This window comes from Calypte anna, chromosome 8, assembly GCF_003957555.1.
Source record: "Calypte anna isolate BGI_N300 chromosome 8, bCalAnn1_v1.p, whole genome shotgun sequence".
Lineage (NCBI taxonomy): Eukaryota > Metazoa > Chordata > Aves > Apodiformes > Trochilidae > Calypte > Calypte anna.
Genome location: NC_044254.1, coordinates 3,348,817 through 3,365,327, shown reverse-complemented (window position 1 = coordinate 3,365,327; position 16,511 = coordinate 3,348,817). Strand labels below are relative to the sequence as shown.

The 16,511-nt window shown below is 45.3% G+C and overlaps 1 protein-coding gene across 3 annotated transcripts; it reads left to right on the top strand.

Annotated features, from left to right (window-relative positions):
- Positions 1–4,052: 4,052 nt before the first annotated feature.
- TSEN15 (tRNA splicing endonuclease subunit 15) lies at positions 4,053–14,598 on the top strand. Of its 3 annotated transcripts, none has more exons than XR_003987817.1 (5): positions 4,053–4,162; positions 4,983–5,064; positions 6,178–6,313; positions 13,802–14,066; positions 14,517–14,598. XR_003987817.1 is itself a non-coding variant. In XM_030455369.1 (4 exons), exons 1-4 carry the CDS (start codon positions 4,058–4,060, stop codon positions 14,004–14,006), a joined length of 528 nt encoding a protein of 175 aa, XP_030311229.1. In that variant the 5' UTR covers positions 4,053–4,057; the 3' UTR covers positions 14,007–14,227. The 3 variants fall into 3 exon arrangements, 1 of the variants encoding a protein (XP_030311229.1); XR_003987818.1 differs by having other exon boundaries at positions 14,503–14,529; XM_030455369.1 differs by lacking the exon at positions 14,517–14,598 and having other exon boundaries at positions 13,802–14,227.
- Positions 14,599–16,511: the final 1,913 nt, after the last annotated feature.

The window sequence follows — 16,511 nt, the reverse complement described above, 5'->3', positions numbered from 1 at the left end:
ACGTCCCGTGAGCACCATGGGAAGGGTTCCTAAATGTACACGCAGCCCCAGGTAATCCCGGGATGGGGTTGTACCCCCTGTGCTGGCCAAACCTCGGATCATAGAATCATAGAATCACAGAACTGGCTGGGTTGGAAGGGACCTCAGAGATCATCAAGTCCAACCCTTGATCCACTCCCGCTGCAGTTCCCAGCCCATGGCACTCAGTGCCACATCCAGGCTCTTTTGAAATATCTCCAGACACGGAGAATCCACTACTTCCCTGGGCAGCCCATTCCAATGCCTGATCACCCTCTCCAGAAAGAAATTCTTTCTCATCTCCAACCTAAACCTCCCCTGGCACAACTTGAGACCCTGCCCTCTTGTCTTGTTGAAAGTCGTCTGGGAAAAGAGCCCGACCCCCCCCCCTGGCTCCAACCTCCTTTCAGGGAGTTGTAGAGAGTGATGAGGTCTCCCCTGAGCCTCCTCTTCTCCAGCCTCAACACCCCCAGCTCCCTCAGCCTCTCCTCACAGGGTCTGTGCTCGAGTCCCTTCACCAGCCCAGTTGCCTCCTTTGGACCTGCTCCAGCACCTCAGTCTCCTTCCTGAGCTGAGGGGCCCAGAACTGGACACAGGACTCAAGCTGTGGCCTCACCAGGGCTGAGCACAGGGGCAGAATCCCTTCCCTGGACCTGCTGGCCACGCTGTTCCTGAGCCAGCCCAGGATGCCATTGGCCTTCTTGGCCACCTGGGCACACTGCTGGCTCATGTTCAGCTTCCTGGCAATCCAGACTCCCAGGTCCCTTTCTGCCACTCTGTGCCCAGCCTGGAGCTCCCCATGGGGTTGTTGTGGCCAAAGTGCAGGACCCGGCACTTGGCCATGTTGAACCTCATCCCGTTGGGATCAGCCCAACTCTCCAGTCTGTCCAGGTCCCTCTGCAGAGCCCTCCTGCCTTCCAGCTGATCCACACTCCCCCCCAGCTTAGTGTCATCTGCAAATTTGCTGATGATGGACTCAATCCCCTCATCTAAATCACCAATAAAGATATTAAACAGCACTGGGCCCAACACTGATACCTGGGGCACACCACAGCCACCATTTTGATGCAGCCCCGTTCAGCACCACTCTCTGGGCCCGGCCCTCCAGCCAGTTCCTAACCCAGCACAGGGTGCTCCTGTCCCAGCTGTGGGCTGACAGCTTTTTCAGGAGAATCCTGTGGGAGACGGTGTCAAAGGCTTTGCTGAAGTCCAGGTAGACCACATCCGCAGCCTTCCCCTCATCCACCAGGCGGGTCACCTGATCATAAAAGGAGATCAGGTTGGTCAGACAGGATCCTGAGGTGCGTTCTGGGCTCCTCACGACAAGAAAGACATGGAGGGGATGGAGCGTGCCCAGGACAAGAGGAGGGGATCAGCCACATACTGCACCAGGGGGAGGTTTAGGTTGGGTTTAAGGAAGAATTTCTTCACTAGAAGGGTTGTGAGGCATTGGAAGAGGCTGCCAAGGGCAGTGCTGGAGTCACCATCCTTGGAGGCATTAAGAATCATGGAGACAAAGTGCTTTGGGAGATGACTTATGTTAAGTAACACTTGGCCAGTGTTAGGTTAATGGTTGGACTTGATGATCCTAAAGGTCTTTTCCAACCAAAATTATTATATGACTCTATGATTTATCAACAAAATTGGGGGTTTAGGACCACTTTTGGCCACTCCTGTCCCAGCCTGCCCACCAAGACATCTCTTAGCTTGCTGCTCACATGAAGGTCTTGCCTGCATCCTTCTCCAGTGCAGCTTACTTTGCATTTTTATGTCAAAAATTATTTTGCATACATCCTCAGGATGCCAGTGGCCCTAGTACACCACCCATACCACCCTGCAGGAGGGATATGTGGAGTGCATCCAACTGCATCCTGACTGGAAGGTGGAGATATTCCCTGTATTTCATTAACTTAAGTTATTTGAACACATTAAACCCTTTTCAAGATGAAATCTCTAAACTCTAAGGGCTTTTTACTGTGGGTAGGCAGTTCCTCCAATGTGAACAGATCTGCTCTGAGCAGGCAGCACTGTTGCCTCTCTGCTTGCAAACTTAAATAGGAGGAAACCTTTAGCAACCCAGCAATTGCTTATTAATTAGGCACCATGAATTTTTTGCAGGCAGAATATAAATATATATATAGTTCATGTCTGCAGTGTTCTTTGTTTATATAGTGCAATTTATCAACCACACTGAATTGCATTGTCTCCTTTTCCTGACCAGATGACTGACCCAAAAATTAATGCAAAAAGGAACATCCTAGGACAACAGGAAACTTCAGTAAAGAATCTCCAGAGTTTGAAGCATCTGCACTAAAATTTGAGAAGAATCTACACTTTTTAAGCATCTTCCTGAACAATTAATGAAAATACACTCCTGTTTGCCCTTCATTTCACCTCCATAATTGTCCTTCTAGAATGATACATTAATGAGGCTTTTCTTTCATGGTTAGTTTGCCACATGTTGCTTTCATGCTTGGATTCATTAACCAAATAAAGGGAGAAGCTTTGTAGTCTGAAGTGATTAGGGTTTTGCAGGGTCCAGGCAAAGCCCCATGCACATAGTGCTGCTGTCACCCATGGGACCACTCGTGTTTGGGGGATGGGGGCTGAACTTGACATGGGGGGCTGGTTTCTGCCTTTTTTGATCCACAGGGGGAATCTACACCTCCTGTTCCCCCATTCAAGAACAGGGAATTGGTGGAGAGAGTGCAGCAAAGAGATATGAAAAATGAGTAGAAATCATGAGAAAAGGATGAGGGATTTGGGTCTTTTTAGTCTGGAGGAAAGGAGACTGAAGGGAGGATCTCATCAATACTTATAAATACTTAAAGGATAGGTGTCAGAAGGATGGGGTCAGACTCTTTTCAGCTGTGCCCACTGACAGGACAAGAGGTGATGGGCACAAACATAGAAGTTCCATCTAAACACCAGGAGGAACTTTACTTTGAGGGTGGTAGAGCACTGGGACAGCCTGCCCAGAGACATGGTGGAGTCTCTGGAGGCTGCAACAAGGCAGACTGTGGATTACTGTCATTATATTGTCAGTGGCTTTGCCTAAACTGTGGGGCCTGACTCTTCAGTGTCTTTGTACCTTTTTGGGATGGTTTCTCTGGGAAGGAAGCTGCTTCCCTGAGCAGCATTGATACTCCAGGGGCATCTCAATTCAGCTGCTTGCAAGCCTGGTGCTGAGCATTCCTGCCTTGCTCCTCACCACTGGAAGAGGTGGGAATTCTGTCACCAGTGGATGGAAATCTGAATATGTCCTTTAGTCTTTGCAGTTTTGAATACAAACTATAAGGCACAGAACACTTCCTTGCACATGAGAGGGGATGCAGGGGCAGCTTTTCCCCTCAGACACAGGGAATATCAGTGCCAGCACAGCCAAGTTGGTCCAGGAGCAGAGCCAAGCAGGGATTATTTCCAAGGAAGACCTGGGAGGCAGAGCCTGCAAAGCACATCCTATACATGACTCCAAGTTTAAAGGTGTGATCCAGTTGCTCATTACTGCAGTCACAGAATCATTTGGGTTGGAAAGGAACCTTTGAGAGCATCAAGTCCAACCCTTGATCCACTACAGCTGTTTTTCCCAGCCCATGGCACTGAGTGCCATATCAGTCTCTTCCTAAAAACTTCCAGAGATGGGGAATCTCCCCCTCCCTGGTCAGCCCATCCCAATGTCTACAGCAGGCTGAGCATGTTTTCAACCAGCCCAGTTCTTGGTGTCTTCACTTCAACCCTCAGTGGCTTCACCTCCTTCCAGACTTCTCCCTTCTCTTTGTTCAGGGAACAGCAGATCCAGCGCCTCCAGCAGCATCCCTCAGATCCCGGTTTTCCAAATTTCCCCTCACTTACACAGCTAACTTCAGTGTCTGCCTCACGTTGCGGCACAAAACAAAAAGAAAAGCAATCCTTACCCTGATTTTATCCCTAAGCGGGGTACAGTGCAGGGGGGGGGGGAGTGGAACGGAAGGGAAGCGGAACCCTCAGTGGCGCTGCGGTTGCCGGGGGGAATCCTCGGGTGCGTGGCACCGGGGAAGCCATGGAAAGCGCGGGAGGAGCGGGAGAGCGCAGCTCCGAACCGGGCCGGGAACCGGGGAGATGGGCGGGGGGAACCGAGGGCAACTGGATGGCCACTCACCCCACGGTAGGTCTGGGTGAGGAGCTCCGCAAATCCTCACCTCCCGGTATCTCGGAGAGGGGGCATCAATCCCCGTGCGGTCTGGAAAGAAGTGAGGGGGGGGGGATATCAATCCTCGGGCCCTGAGAGGATTTTTTACTCCCCCCGCCAAAAAATATAAAAAATTGGATCTCCCACCCTCCCATCCACCATGGCGTTCAGGGGGGTGGCACCTGGACGTCGCTCCGAGGTTGTGGGGCCGGGGAAGAGGGTGCCCCCCCCCCCACCCCCCCCCCACCCCCCCCCACCCCCCTCCTCAGCCCAGAAGGAGGATTTTAATATAATGTTATTTGGGGTCTGTGGAAGGCGGGTTTCCTTCGGTCCCGTGAGGAGAGTCGATGTGGTCCTTGGGAAAAGTAGGATTTAGCAGGGGAGGGCATTGTAAATACTGAAATCCCACCTGGAAAAGGCAAGACCTTGGATCTTGGCTCCCTCATCTTTATTTTTAGGGTATGGGAAAGGTGCTGAGTTTGAGGTTGATGGGCTGCAGCCAAAACAGGTAAAATTATTAGTCCTTCTCTACAGATCTGGTTTGGTGCCAGAAATAATTGCAATGCCTTGTTTATTTGGCTTAGCTAAGCACCAAAATAAAGTGCTTAGATAAGCACTAAAAGGTAAAAGGGCTCTTAAGGTACTGTCAGCAATCAAGTCCTGTTTTTTAATCACCTGTTAGTCCTTAAAACTGCTTTCAGATTTCAGAGGCTTAGATAGGTGCATGGAGTCTGGGTTTGGTCTGTGCAATCTTATTTCTGCTTTCCTTCACCAATGTCACCTCAGGTGTTTTCAGTTCACAGAAATGATGTCTCTGGAGATATCCAACAGTACTCAGATCTATGCTGCATTTCTGGTGTACCTGGATCTCTTGGAAGGTAATTCAGTGAAGTGACAAAGCCTAACAAATGTTTTCACCCTTAAAATCTGTGTATTCTGTTAAAAGCTGTGCTCTAGCAGGGCCTTTCCTAGGAAAGTCCTTGGTGTTTTTTTAAAAAACTTCATGCAGTGAAGGAACAGGGCATTTTGACACTAAAAAGTTCCTGAAAATGGTACCTGCAGCCTTAAGCCCATTCTGTCAGCTACTACAGGTGCAGATGTTCCAGGGTAAAGACACTCAGCATGGAAAAAAAAGAAGCAAAAGAGAAGTAAAGGAAGGAAAAGGAATTTAGGAAGGTGAAATTGCAAGTTCAGTGGTTGTGTTGGTAACAGAGTCCTCATTTGTGAACTGGTGTGAAAGCTGCTGATTATCATGTAGCAAATGGCTGGTGTGTGGTTTGAGTAGGAGGCTGCTTTCTTGGGAAGGGCAGAATTCCTGTAGGAAAGGAGAGAATAACAAGTTTGGTGTCAATATTTATGATAAATGCAGTGTGGTTTTCTGTCTTTTAAGAGTAGAGCAGATTTATGTGGTTTTAAAAATTTATCTGCCTGCAATTCTTAAGAGTTTGGCTCAGTTGAAAAGAGACAGTGTTTAAGCAGGCAGCCCACTAAAATGACTGCATTTTATCTATCAAGGCAGAATTTAATTTAATTTTATTTATCAGGGCAGAAAGCTCTGTATCCACCCCTGAAGAAAATGCTTTCAGAGAAGGCTCCTGACATTCAGCAACAAAACCTTTCAGCCTTAATCCCTTCAAGCCCAAGTGAAGAGCTGTCTCTCTTCAGTAACCATGCTTCTAGCACCTGCTCCTTCACAGTTTGGGGATCAAGTTCAAATTTGAATTCCAGTTTTATGGCAAATGTGTTCCTTTTTTGGCCTTTTTGAAGCAAAGATCAAGAGGGATCAGGCAGCTCCCTCTTCCCCAGTAGTCAGTGGAATCAGTAGGATGGTTCCTGTGGGTTTTGTAGCAGGGTTGTTTCTCAGCAGGGGGACTTGGCTGGTGGCTGGAGGAGCTGCCTCTGGTGGGAGATGAGGGAAAAATGAGCTATTTGAATGATTTAAACTCACATTTTGTGTTCTGTTTGTTCTCATTGGGGCTGAACCTCTCCAGGGAGGAACTGGCATGAAGTGAAGCACGTTGGAGTAGGAGAACTGCAGCTCATCTGTCTGCATGCACGTGAAAGAGAGCAGGAAAGCTTCCAGGTGATGGTGCCAGTGCCTGCACACCTATCACTGAGCCATGAGAGGTGAGGATGTGCTCAAAAAGCTAAACTGAAGAACAGATTTATTTACCAGGCTGCTGGTAACTTGGTCAGGGGGGAAAGGAAACAAAGTTAATATCCCTGGAGATGTTCAAGGTAAGGCTTGAAGAGGCTCTGAGCAGCCTGAGCTAGGTGAGGGTGTGCTGCAGGACTGGTGACCCTTGGAGGTCTCTTGCAACCCAAATTATTCAGTGATTCTGTGATGGCAGCAGCTGAGTCCTGTGGCTGAGAAACACCTCCTGTTGTTTAGAAGTTGCTTATGCTCTGGGAGATAACAATCAGAGTCAAAATGTGTGTTTGAGAAACATTAGAATACAAGACCTGCACAGCTTGTGTGTTTTGAACATTCTTGGGCTGCTTTGTTGTAGTTTGGGAAATCTCACAGTGCTTTTTGTTTCACTGGGCTTCTGAGTATCTAAGAGGAAACAAATCTCTTCAGACTTGTCTGACAATATTAATTTATTTTTTTTTAAAGTTGTTGAATCTTACTGATAAGCCTGGTGTGTTTGATTTGTTTTGCTTTTTGTTTTGAAAGTATAATTTGTTTGCTTTCAACTGGAAATTCCCCTTACTTATGCAAAGTACAATGTACAACTGTCCCTTCAGCTGTCATCTTGACTTGCTTTCCTTGCTTGTGCATGACTTAAGTCACCTTCAAGTGGAGGACAGCACAGGTACAACTTTATGATCTTACAGCTACTGGCAGCCTGGAGAAATTCTCCTATAGTAATTTTAGACCCCTTTTAGTGATTTTTAATCCCTTTTAGTGATTTTTTTTTTTTTACCCCTTTTAGTGATTTTTTTTTTTACCCCTTTTAGTGATTTTTTTTTTTACCCCTTTTAGTGATTTTTTTTTTACCCCTTTTAGTGATTTTTTTTTTTACCCCTTTTAGTGATTTTTTTTTTTTACCCCTTTCAGTAATTTTTTTTTACCCCTTTTAGTGATTTTTTGGACCCCTTTTAGTGATTTTTTTTTTTGACCCCTTTTAGTGATTTTTTTTTTGACCCCTTTTTGTGATTTTTTTTTTTTTGACCCCTTTTAGTGATTTTTTTTGACCCCTTTTAGTGATTTTTTTGACCCCTTTCAGTGATTTTTTGGACCCCTTTTAGTGATTTTTTTTTTTTTACCCCTTTTAGTGATTTTTTTTTTTACCCCTTTTAATAATTTTAGACCTCAAACTCTCAGAATCATTTGTGATTCACTCTCTGCTAATTACTGCCTTCCCTTTCTGGTTTGTGCCATTCTTTCCCAGGCTGTCTCTGAATTATTCCAGCTGCAGGCAGTGCATTTTCCAGTTTTTGTCTGTTCCTATTCTTGCTAGGAGCACAAGCTCAGGGCTGGGATTACAAATCTTGCTCCAGTTTGCTGTTTCCTGGCCTTACAGAGAAACATGGGGTGATCTCTGGAGCAGAGGAAAGGTGCTGAGTGTCTGCAAGCAGCAGATCCCAGGATGTGGATGAAAGGGACACAGTCTTGGGGTGACCTGGATTTTAGGTGGGAAAGGAAGATGGTGAATTAGGCTACAAAATCTTTAAGAAATCCATGCAGGGTTGTTGTGCTTGGTTAATGTAACACAGGTTTCCACCTACATTGGAAACTTTTGATTCCTGACATTGGATCAGTGCCAGCAAGCATGTTCTGATTGGCTTTTAATGACAGAGAGAGATTGCACTGCATGGATTTCTGCTCTTTTACTGTCTCATTGGAGCTTTTCACTTGGAGCCTCCACACTTGTTTGGACTGTGGTCACACTGTTTGCTCTGCTTTTGGCACCAGTGCCTGTGGAATCCATTCCTGGGAGGATGTGTATGGGAGAAGCAGAGGCTGAATGCATCACATTTATTGAAAGTACACTTTGTGACTTGGTTTTGCTGCAGTGCAACTAAAAGGAGCAAGTTGGCACTAAAAGGCTTGAGTGCCAGGTGAGTCTCTTAGAGCCTGTGTGAGCTCCATGCCCAGAGATGCTGTGAGGATGCAGGATGGATCATAGGGAGGATCATACACACTCCCATCTGTGTTAAGTGTGCATATGCACACCTGGCATTTCATTAGCAAATCACTGATCAGAGGGGACTAGGCTGTTGTTTTTTATACAGCATTTTCTCCTCAGCTCCTTTGCCAGAAGAGTGGGCAAAAAATGAGGCATGGACAAGAACTGTAGGTCAGAGTTATGGAGCATAGAAGGCCATGACAGAGGCATCCTACAGAAGGAGCTGGAGTCAGAATTACAGCACTGCTGGCTCTTTTTTTTCTGGCACTGATGGAAATGTTGTTCATAGAATCATAGAATTGGCTGGGTTGGAAGGGACCTCAGAGATCATCAAGTCCAACCCTTGATCCACTCCCGCTGCAGTTCCCAGCCCATGGCACTCAGTGCCACATCCAGGCTCTTTTGAAATATCTCCAGACATGGAGAATCCACTACTTCCCTGGGCAGCCCATTCCAATGTCTGATCACCCTCTCCAGAAAGAAATTCTTTCTAATCTCCAACCTAAACCTCCCCTGGCACAACTTGAGACCCTGCCCTCTTGTCTTGCTGAGAGTTGCCTGGGAAAAGAGCCCAACCCCCCCCTGGCTCCAACCTCCTTTCAGGGAGTTGTAGAGAGTGATGAGGTCTCCCCTGAGCCTCCTCTTCTCCAGCCTCAACACCCCCAGCTCCCTCAGCCTCTCCTCATAGGATCTGTGCTCGAGTCCCTTCACCAGGTTAGTTGCCCTCCTTTGGACCTGCTCCAGCACCTCAATCTCCTTCCTGAGCTGAGGGGCCCAGAACTGGACACAGGACTCAAGCTGTGGCCTCACCAGGGCTGAGCACAGGGGCAGAATCACTTCCTTGGAGTGATGGAGAATCAACTCCTTGGAGTTGTTGTGATGGTTGATCACTTCCTTGTTGTGATGGTTGATAGCAGATGGCTTGTTTGGTATCCAGTAGCTTAAATGATATTTTCTCACTTGACTTGCCAAGCTGTAGGTAAACAGGAAAACTTTTGCACTTAACTGCTTTGCTTTGGGGGTTTGTGTTACCTGTTCAGGGTAGGTCTGAGCTCCCTTAATGCTGAACAGAAGCCATTGGAGGGGGTTGGGAAGGTGAAAGTGTTCTGCCCTTGTTGCTGGGCCTGAAAATGTGTTAAATCCAAAAGCAACTGGCAAGTGGCAGCATTTATGGGCAGTAAGGCCTGGGTAGGGGCTGCAGGGGTGTCTTTTCTCTCCAAGCCAATCTCTGTCTTCCCAGCTGTCTCAAAGATTCCTGCTTGGCTGATACTCACAGGAGCACGTCCTTAAAAGGCCAAAGTGGAAATAACCAGCAAGACACAAGCAAGTGATAAATATGAGTGCCCTACAAAAAAAAAATTAATCCACTCAATGTTTTTTAGCCTATTTTATGAGGTTTCATCATGTCCAGTTTCTGTGTGACAGTTAACTGCTTAAGGCAAAAGCTGTTCTGCTTACTAAACTCACTGTCTACTTCCACAAACACTCTGAGGGAAGGCAGTCAGCTGGCCCTGCCAGGGCAAGGCTGCAATTTCCAGAACTCTGGCTCCCAGAGGGGATGAGGGAGTTAAATCCATCTGGTCCTGCTCCAGAGCTGACAGAAAGGACTTGCATGAACCAAGCTCAGGGAGTGTATGAGAGCTGATGCTGTTGACAGATGGATTTTCTAGGTGCTGTTGAAAACCTTGATCCTTCCAAGGACCAGGGTGCTAGATGCTGGGTGAACTGGAATTATGAGCTGTTTGTCCTAGACAAATAACATTGTATAAGGAAAATGTTACTAATAAACGACCAGAATAAATGTTATGTCACAGCTCCCTTTGGTTTTTGTATGCAAGTGCTGGAAACATTAAGTCAGTTGCATGAGGTTATGGAGAGACCAAAGTTTAATTTAGGCTAAGAGGGAAAGGCTTCTTTTCTTAAATTTGGGACAATTTTGGAAAAAGAATGCATACGTTTTTCATTGTAAGGCTGAGAGCATTCTTAGAAGCAAATACAAGTCCTGGAAGCAATTTGTCTTCTTCTAAACCTGGAGTTTGTGCAGATGGATCTTCCTCTAATCTGAAGTGGTGTTGTTTGTAACAAACACTGTTATTCCAGATATCTTCCAGATATGCTGGGGTTGGGAAATGCTCCTTACTTTGCATCTTCTTCACAGTTCTGCCAGCACCTCTGCTGCTGTAAGCATTGTTTTGAATTTATTCGTACAGTAAATTACATATGAAAATGTAATTATTCTAAACACACACTTTATTAATAGATTATTTCATCTATTTAATAAATAGATTAATTATTAATAGATTAAAAGTGATTGGCTTGTTTTGTACAGCCAAGTTGATTTTGCAGTACTGTGAGTGAACATCCTGTATCTGGTGTATCCTCTAAGAGTGAAGAAGTTTCTTGCTGCTTTCTTTAGTTTTTCCTTTGTGTTTTTATTTTTTCTATTTTCCTTGTAGCTTCCCACATTCCTGTCACTTGGAAACAAATCCCAAGAACCAGTGGTGTCTCTTTGCACCTCCCACCACCAATGGGTGCTTCTTCCCATGTATTTCAAGGCTCCAAGTTCCTTAGCTGCAGGACAGGCAGCAATGCCTGCAGCAGCATTCCTGATGGTGCTTCCCTGCTTTTGAAGTCCTGGCTAAATTCCAAGTGTGGTGCTTTTGGGGAGCTTTCACTTGCTTTGATTCTCTTGTCACAGGGCTTCTCTGGACATGTCTGGTACAGGGACAGTCTGATGCAGAGTGATCATCTCCAGACTGGTGTCTCTCCAGCCTTGCATGGAGGGGAGGGAGCTCTTGGCTTTGGCCAAGCCTGCAATGAATTATTCATACAAGCACAAAGGGCACATTGAAAGCCTTTGGTAGTTTTCAGCTCAGTGCAGCACTTTGCAACCTTCAGAAAACATCTTTGAGCTTTCAGTGCATTCTCTGCTTCTCAGAGGTTCTTGCATGGGAAATAACCACTGAAATACTTTATGTCGTGGTCACAAAGCTTTCTGCCTGTGTTCCCTTTCCTAGATGATTCTTTTTTTTTTTTTTTTTTTTTTTAGTTTTTGGACAGTTTGTTGAAACAAGCTACAGTGACCTGAAGTTCATCATTTGTATACCTGTTTTCTTTCTCCAGAGCTAAGAGGGCAATTTTACTTTGTGAGGAGCAGATCCTTAAAAAAGATGGTGAATATTTCTGATGGGTGTTGAAAGCCTACTTACCACAAAAGAATTTTGTTAATAAAAAGATGGGGGAAAGATGGAAAATCCCCCTCTTTTCTTTGAATGGATTTTTACCTATTTCTTGGTTTGGTTTTGTTGTAGTGGTTTGTTTTATTTTGAAGCCATTAATTGCAACAGTTACAGAAGATGAGGTAAATTCATTGTCTCCAATTATTTTGGACAGCCAGGTACAGGCTGACATTTCTAGTGCTGTTTCCTTAGCTGCAGTGGTCCCTGCATGATTTTAAATAATTTAAACCTGCTCTCATGACTAATTCTCTGGTAGAAAAAAACCAATCCCAACAGACTGTAGTTTGTAAGTATCTAGAAAGCCTTTTCTAAAGACTGTTCTGATACAAAGGGCTTTAGAGAGTCCAGCTTTTTTGTATAGCTGTGTCTCTTTTTCACCTTTGAGATTAAATCCTTTTCAATTCCAGCAATCTGGAATTCCTAGGGGTAACCTAAGGCTTCATCCTGCTGGTGTTTGGCTCTGTGGGAGCAGATCCCAGCTGGCAGCAAGCATGCAGACACCATCAGTTTTTAGAGAACTTTTCAAGCCCTTCTGAAACATTGGACTGTATTATATAAAACACAGGTGGATTCTTATTAAAAACAAATATTTGGCCTTTTTCTGTTTATAGGTTTTAAATAAAGCTTCCCAGTGTCCCTCTTGTCTGTACTTCCCTAGCTTATATATGCTGGGTTTTTTTCACAGTGCCTTTGTTTGAGATGTTTCTTTTTGTGTGGGGAACAGAAAGCTTCAGGGTTACCTGTTCTAACATTCCGTGGCTTTTCTTCTTGGGGATGGGGAGAGAAGGGAGAGGAGTGGTTGGGAGGATATTTTTCCTCATAGACTTCCCACTGTGCATCCAGCAGCATGAGTGCTTGTGGTTGTTCTGTGAGCTCTCTTGGAGCTCTAGATCCCCTTTATTTTTTACCTGGTAGTCCCTGGGATCAGTCCCAAGAAGGTGGCATGGATAGGGTTGACTGTCCACCACCTTTCCAGCCAAGTTAAACCTGCAGATGAAAATGTGTTGAGGTGACTGGGTGCTGTACAGAGTACATCAGGAGACAAGAAGGTGGAATGGTGCAGTCTTCCAACAGAAACATGGACCAGTAAGGAAAGCAGAAAAAAAAGGCACTTCTGAATTTAGCCAAGCTGGATTATGAACAGTTCAGGACACAGATGGATGCTTAAGAGGGTCATGAGCTTTTTAATAGCAGAGGCTCTCCAGGCTGCTGCTTATTCTCTGCCACTTTCCATTTGGCTTTTATTACAGGATCAAAGAGGTTTCAAAGGAAGAGGCTGATTAAAGTTTGAAAGCATTTAGAAAGAGCCTTGGTTTCAACTGCAGTGCCCAGCTTCAGAGGCACATGTTTTCTGGGGAATGGAATCTCAGGAGTACATGACACAAGGGGTGATTTTTCCCACTGACCTCTCCCCAGAGTGTAACCTGTCCTGGCAATTCCATCCAAGCCCTCTTGCACCCAAGCTGTAGGTGAAGGAGAAAGCTCCCTCTGGAAACACTCACCATGGGGAGTGTTACTGCTCTGCCCCTGGGCACTGCACTCTGCCAGTGTTTGCTTCCCCATCAGAGCAGTAATATTAGGACTCCAGGAAGCAGTGTTGCCTGCAGCTCTGAACTGAACTGGCATGTTCTTCTTCAAGTAAGCTGAAGAGGAAAAATTGCATAACCTTGTCTTGAATTTTTAAGGAAGATTTATTTATGCTGCCTGTCCTGAAGAAGAACATTAGTCTTGTGGCTTCTAGTCTAGACATGGAGGTAGAAAAATCTGGGTTTGGTTCCTGGATCTTCCCTAGTCTGGCAGAGAACTGTAGCACAGACACTTGAAGATTTATTTCTACAAATGGAATAAGTCTTAATTGTTCTTCAGTTGAACACCAGGTGTTATTCAGTTAGATTTATTATACAAGGTCATTAGAAATTGCCATGTTATAATTGTGGTAACTGGAGACTGGATGAGGGACATGCTCAGCAGCACACCTAAACAAAGCTTAGAAGCACATGTTGAGCCATTTCAATCAGAGGTGTATGGAACTGAGTATATTTGTCATAAGATTCTTTGTCACTGATTTTGTTGCTTGATTATGTGACCTTGGATTTTTGTTAGAACAGATTGTACTTTCTTTAGTGAAGAACAAACCTGCAAAACAAAAGCACACTGAATAAAAGCAGGAATGGTGCACTTGTACCTTTGTGCCATCATTAGGTGGTTGTGGAATCCTTTTAACTGGTTGTTTCCTCTCCTAGGATAAGAGAAATCCTGGAGAAAGCATCTCTCCCACCAGAGGATCCTGACACCCCCCTGTCAGTTACCTTGGCCATAGTTGAGACAGATTCCACAACAGTCTACTACAAAGTGACTGATGGCTTTGTGATACCAGATCCTCCTGACAGTGCCAAAGATGTGGACAATAAACTGTGGAGAAAGAAAAGAAAGAAGCCTTTCAAATGATGAAGACAAACAGACTTCTTAAACTACTGTCCTCAAACCTAGACAAATCCAGGAACTTAGGTATGTAAATAAAGAGTCTACTAAAGGCTGCCTTCTGCACATCAAGCATCTGTTCAGGGAGAATGGAGCCTTGTGCAGCTGCACTGTAATGAAATGCCATTTAGATTATAAAGTGGGTCATGCTTTTGAGACAGATTGCTCCTGACTAATAAACACACTCATGTTTCCAAAGTTAGTCTCTCCTTTTTATCTGTTCAGGTACATTACAGAAAAAACACATCCTTACCCATTTTGGAAATACTGATCAGGGGTACATCTCCAGGGGTTCTGGCAGGAGTACTGACACTAAGTGAAGGGCTTTGTAGTTTACAGAGTGTCTTTGTCTTAACACTGTCAGAAACACTCTTCCTACCTCCTCAGTTACATTTTTGAACACTTAACCTTCTTTCACTTGCTTTTGGAGGAAAGACACTTCCACAGAAATACCTTATTTTAGTTTTCTCTCTGCAGTGGAAAAACTGAGTATAGCTGCTAGAACAAAGTGTAGATGAGCAAGGATCCACCTGAAGGATGTTCTTGTGGAGGCCAGCCCTTCACTTAGAGGTAAGTTATGATTCCCTGACTTGGGAATAGGTAGGATCACCCACACCTGGAAGTGTTGGCCCAGGGTAGTGTTACCCACACAGCTAAACACACACTTTGCTGCAGGTCATGATCCAGAAACCACCAGGTGCATGGTTCTTGTACTGTCTTGGGCATCTTGGGCATGTGTCCAGGAACTGTTGGTGCCTTGTATTTGCATCCCAGTGTGATAAAAGTTTTCTGAATTGTGACCTGCCATCTCCTTGGGTTTTCCATGACCTGGTTTCAGGGTGCTTGTAGTGCTTCACTGGGATGCTGGGGATTAAAGCTTCCTGAAGAGGAGCATGAGGACAGGGCATGTTTTTATCTGTCACCAATGTATGCCACTCTCTATGCTATGAGTGGATCTGTTACCTTCAGCTAGGGGTAACTTAAAAGGAAAAAACCTGACTTGGTTGCCTCTGCAGGAATTTTCCATTTCTTCCATTTAACAGTTTTCTTCAGGTTAAGCTCTGAGCTTCTTGGCAATCCTGTACTATCCCAGAAGCAGTTTCTTGAGTACAGAAAGTCCATGTGACATTTGTGTGGCCAAGTACCACACATTCAAAACCTGAAGCACAGGAGCTCTGTTTTTGCAGGAGTATAAGAATGGGAGACAATCCAAAAAAACAAGTTGGGAATGAAAGGCCATTTAAGCTTTGATTTCCTTATGACAAGAGTGGATGTTTTTATGGTTAGAACCCAGCTTGGCCAAATACCCTGTGGGGCAGGAGGGTTTAGCAGGGAGAGCCCAGGGCCCTCACAGCCCGTGTGCTGCCAGGTGATGCATTTGGGTGCTGATTCCACATGTGTTTGGCAGGTCCCTAATCTGGGCAAGGCTCTCAGCTGCTTTTCTGGGGTGTTCCTGAGCTTGCTGGGGCTTCCTGGGGCTTCCTTCCACACTCACCCCTCCCAGCTCTGTCAACAAACTGGGAGGGGAAGGGTGTGTTGTCACCCCAAGCTCCACTGGAGCACAAGAAAAATGTTTTGCATCAGCTTTGCCACTTGCACCATCACCCAGAGGGACTTGGGGAACTTGTTAATCTGTGGGCACCAGGCTGCTCTGTGTGCCCAAGACCTTTGCTGTGCCCATCACAGCCTCATTAACCCATGAAGGTCCTCAGATCACACAAGCAGCTCTGATACTGCCCCTTGTACATTTTTAAAATCTTTGTCTTATTTCTCACTCTTGTACCTCAGGACAGTTCTGTTTCTTACCACTAGCTCCTCACACATGAGCTCTCTCTGAGGTGAGAATTTTAGCACCTAATACCAGCTCAGAAATTTTCTGCTATGTTTTCAGCTATGAACCTGACCCACCTGCCTGAGCTTGGATGTATATCCAAGTGTTGATGTATATCCTCATCTTTGAAGTGTTTGGAGAAGCCACACATGAGGCTGTGCATGTTCTGATGCAGTCAGAAACAAAATGGTTGCTTTTTCCCTGGACAGCAAAGGGTCTGTGGGCATTAGTCCTGGAGAAAGACAAATTAAAATGCTCCTTTCATGGAGGAAAAATGTAATTTTTAAATTTGGTTCAATGCCATAGTGCCTTAAAAGGGTACCTGTGTGCTGACTCCTGGTTTTCACCTTGTCATTGGTGTTTTGTCTCCTCTACTCCTTACTCTGTGAAGTAAATCTTTTTTCCACCAGGTAGATTGTCCTTGGTGGAAGCTGCTAAATACTTCAGCTCCATTGTGAGTGTGTGTTGGAAAAGAACCAGTCTGGTGTGAAAAAGGCTGTAACAAATGCTACCCATGGCAGAATGTATATTTAAGTCCTAAATGCAAATTCTTTTGCATTTAGTTTCTGGGAAATACTGCTGTTCTGCAGTTTGCTGTGTGACTGATGCTTGGCTTTATTCTTCATTTGATGACTTCTGCA

What these genes read in the sequence shown, in the direction of transcription:
- TSEN15 (XM_030455369.1), top strand. Translation starts at nt 4,058, where the DNA reads ATGGAAAGCGCGGGAGGAGCGGGAGAGCGCAGCTCCGAACCGGGCCGG. An exon ending in GGATGGCCACTCACCCCACG is followed by an intron (nt 4,163 to 4,982) that starts GTAGGTCTGGGT and finishes AGGTGTTTTCAG; the next exon opens with TTCACAGAAATGATGTCTCT. An exon ending in GTACCTGGATCTCTTGGAAG is followed by an intron (nt 5,065 to 6,177) that starts GTAATTCAGTGA and finishes GAACCTCTCCAG; the next exon opens with GGAGGAACTGGCATGAAGTG.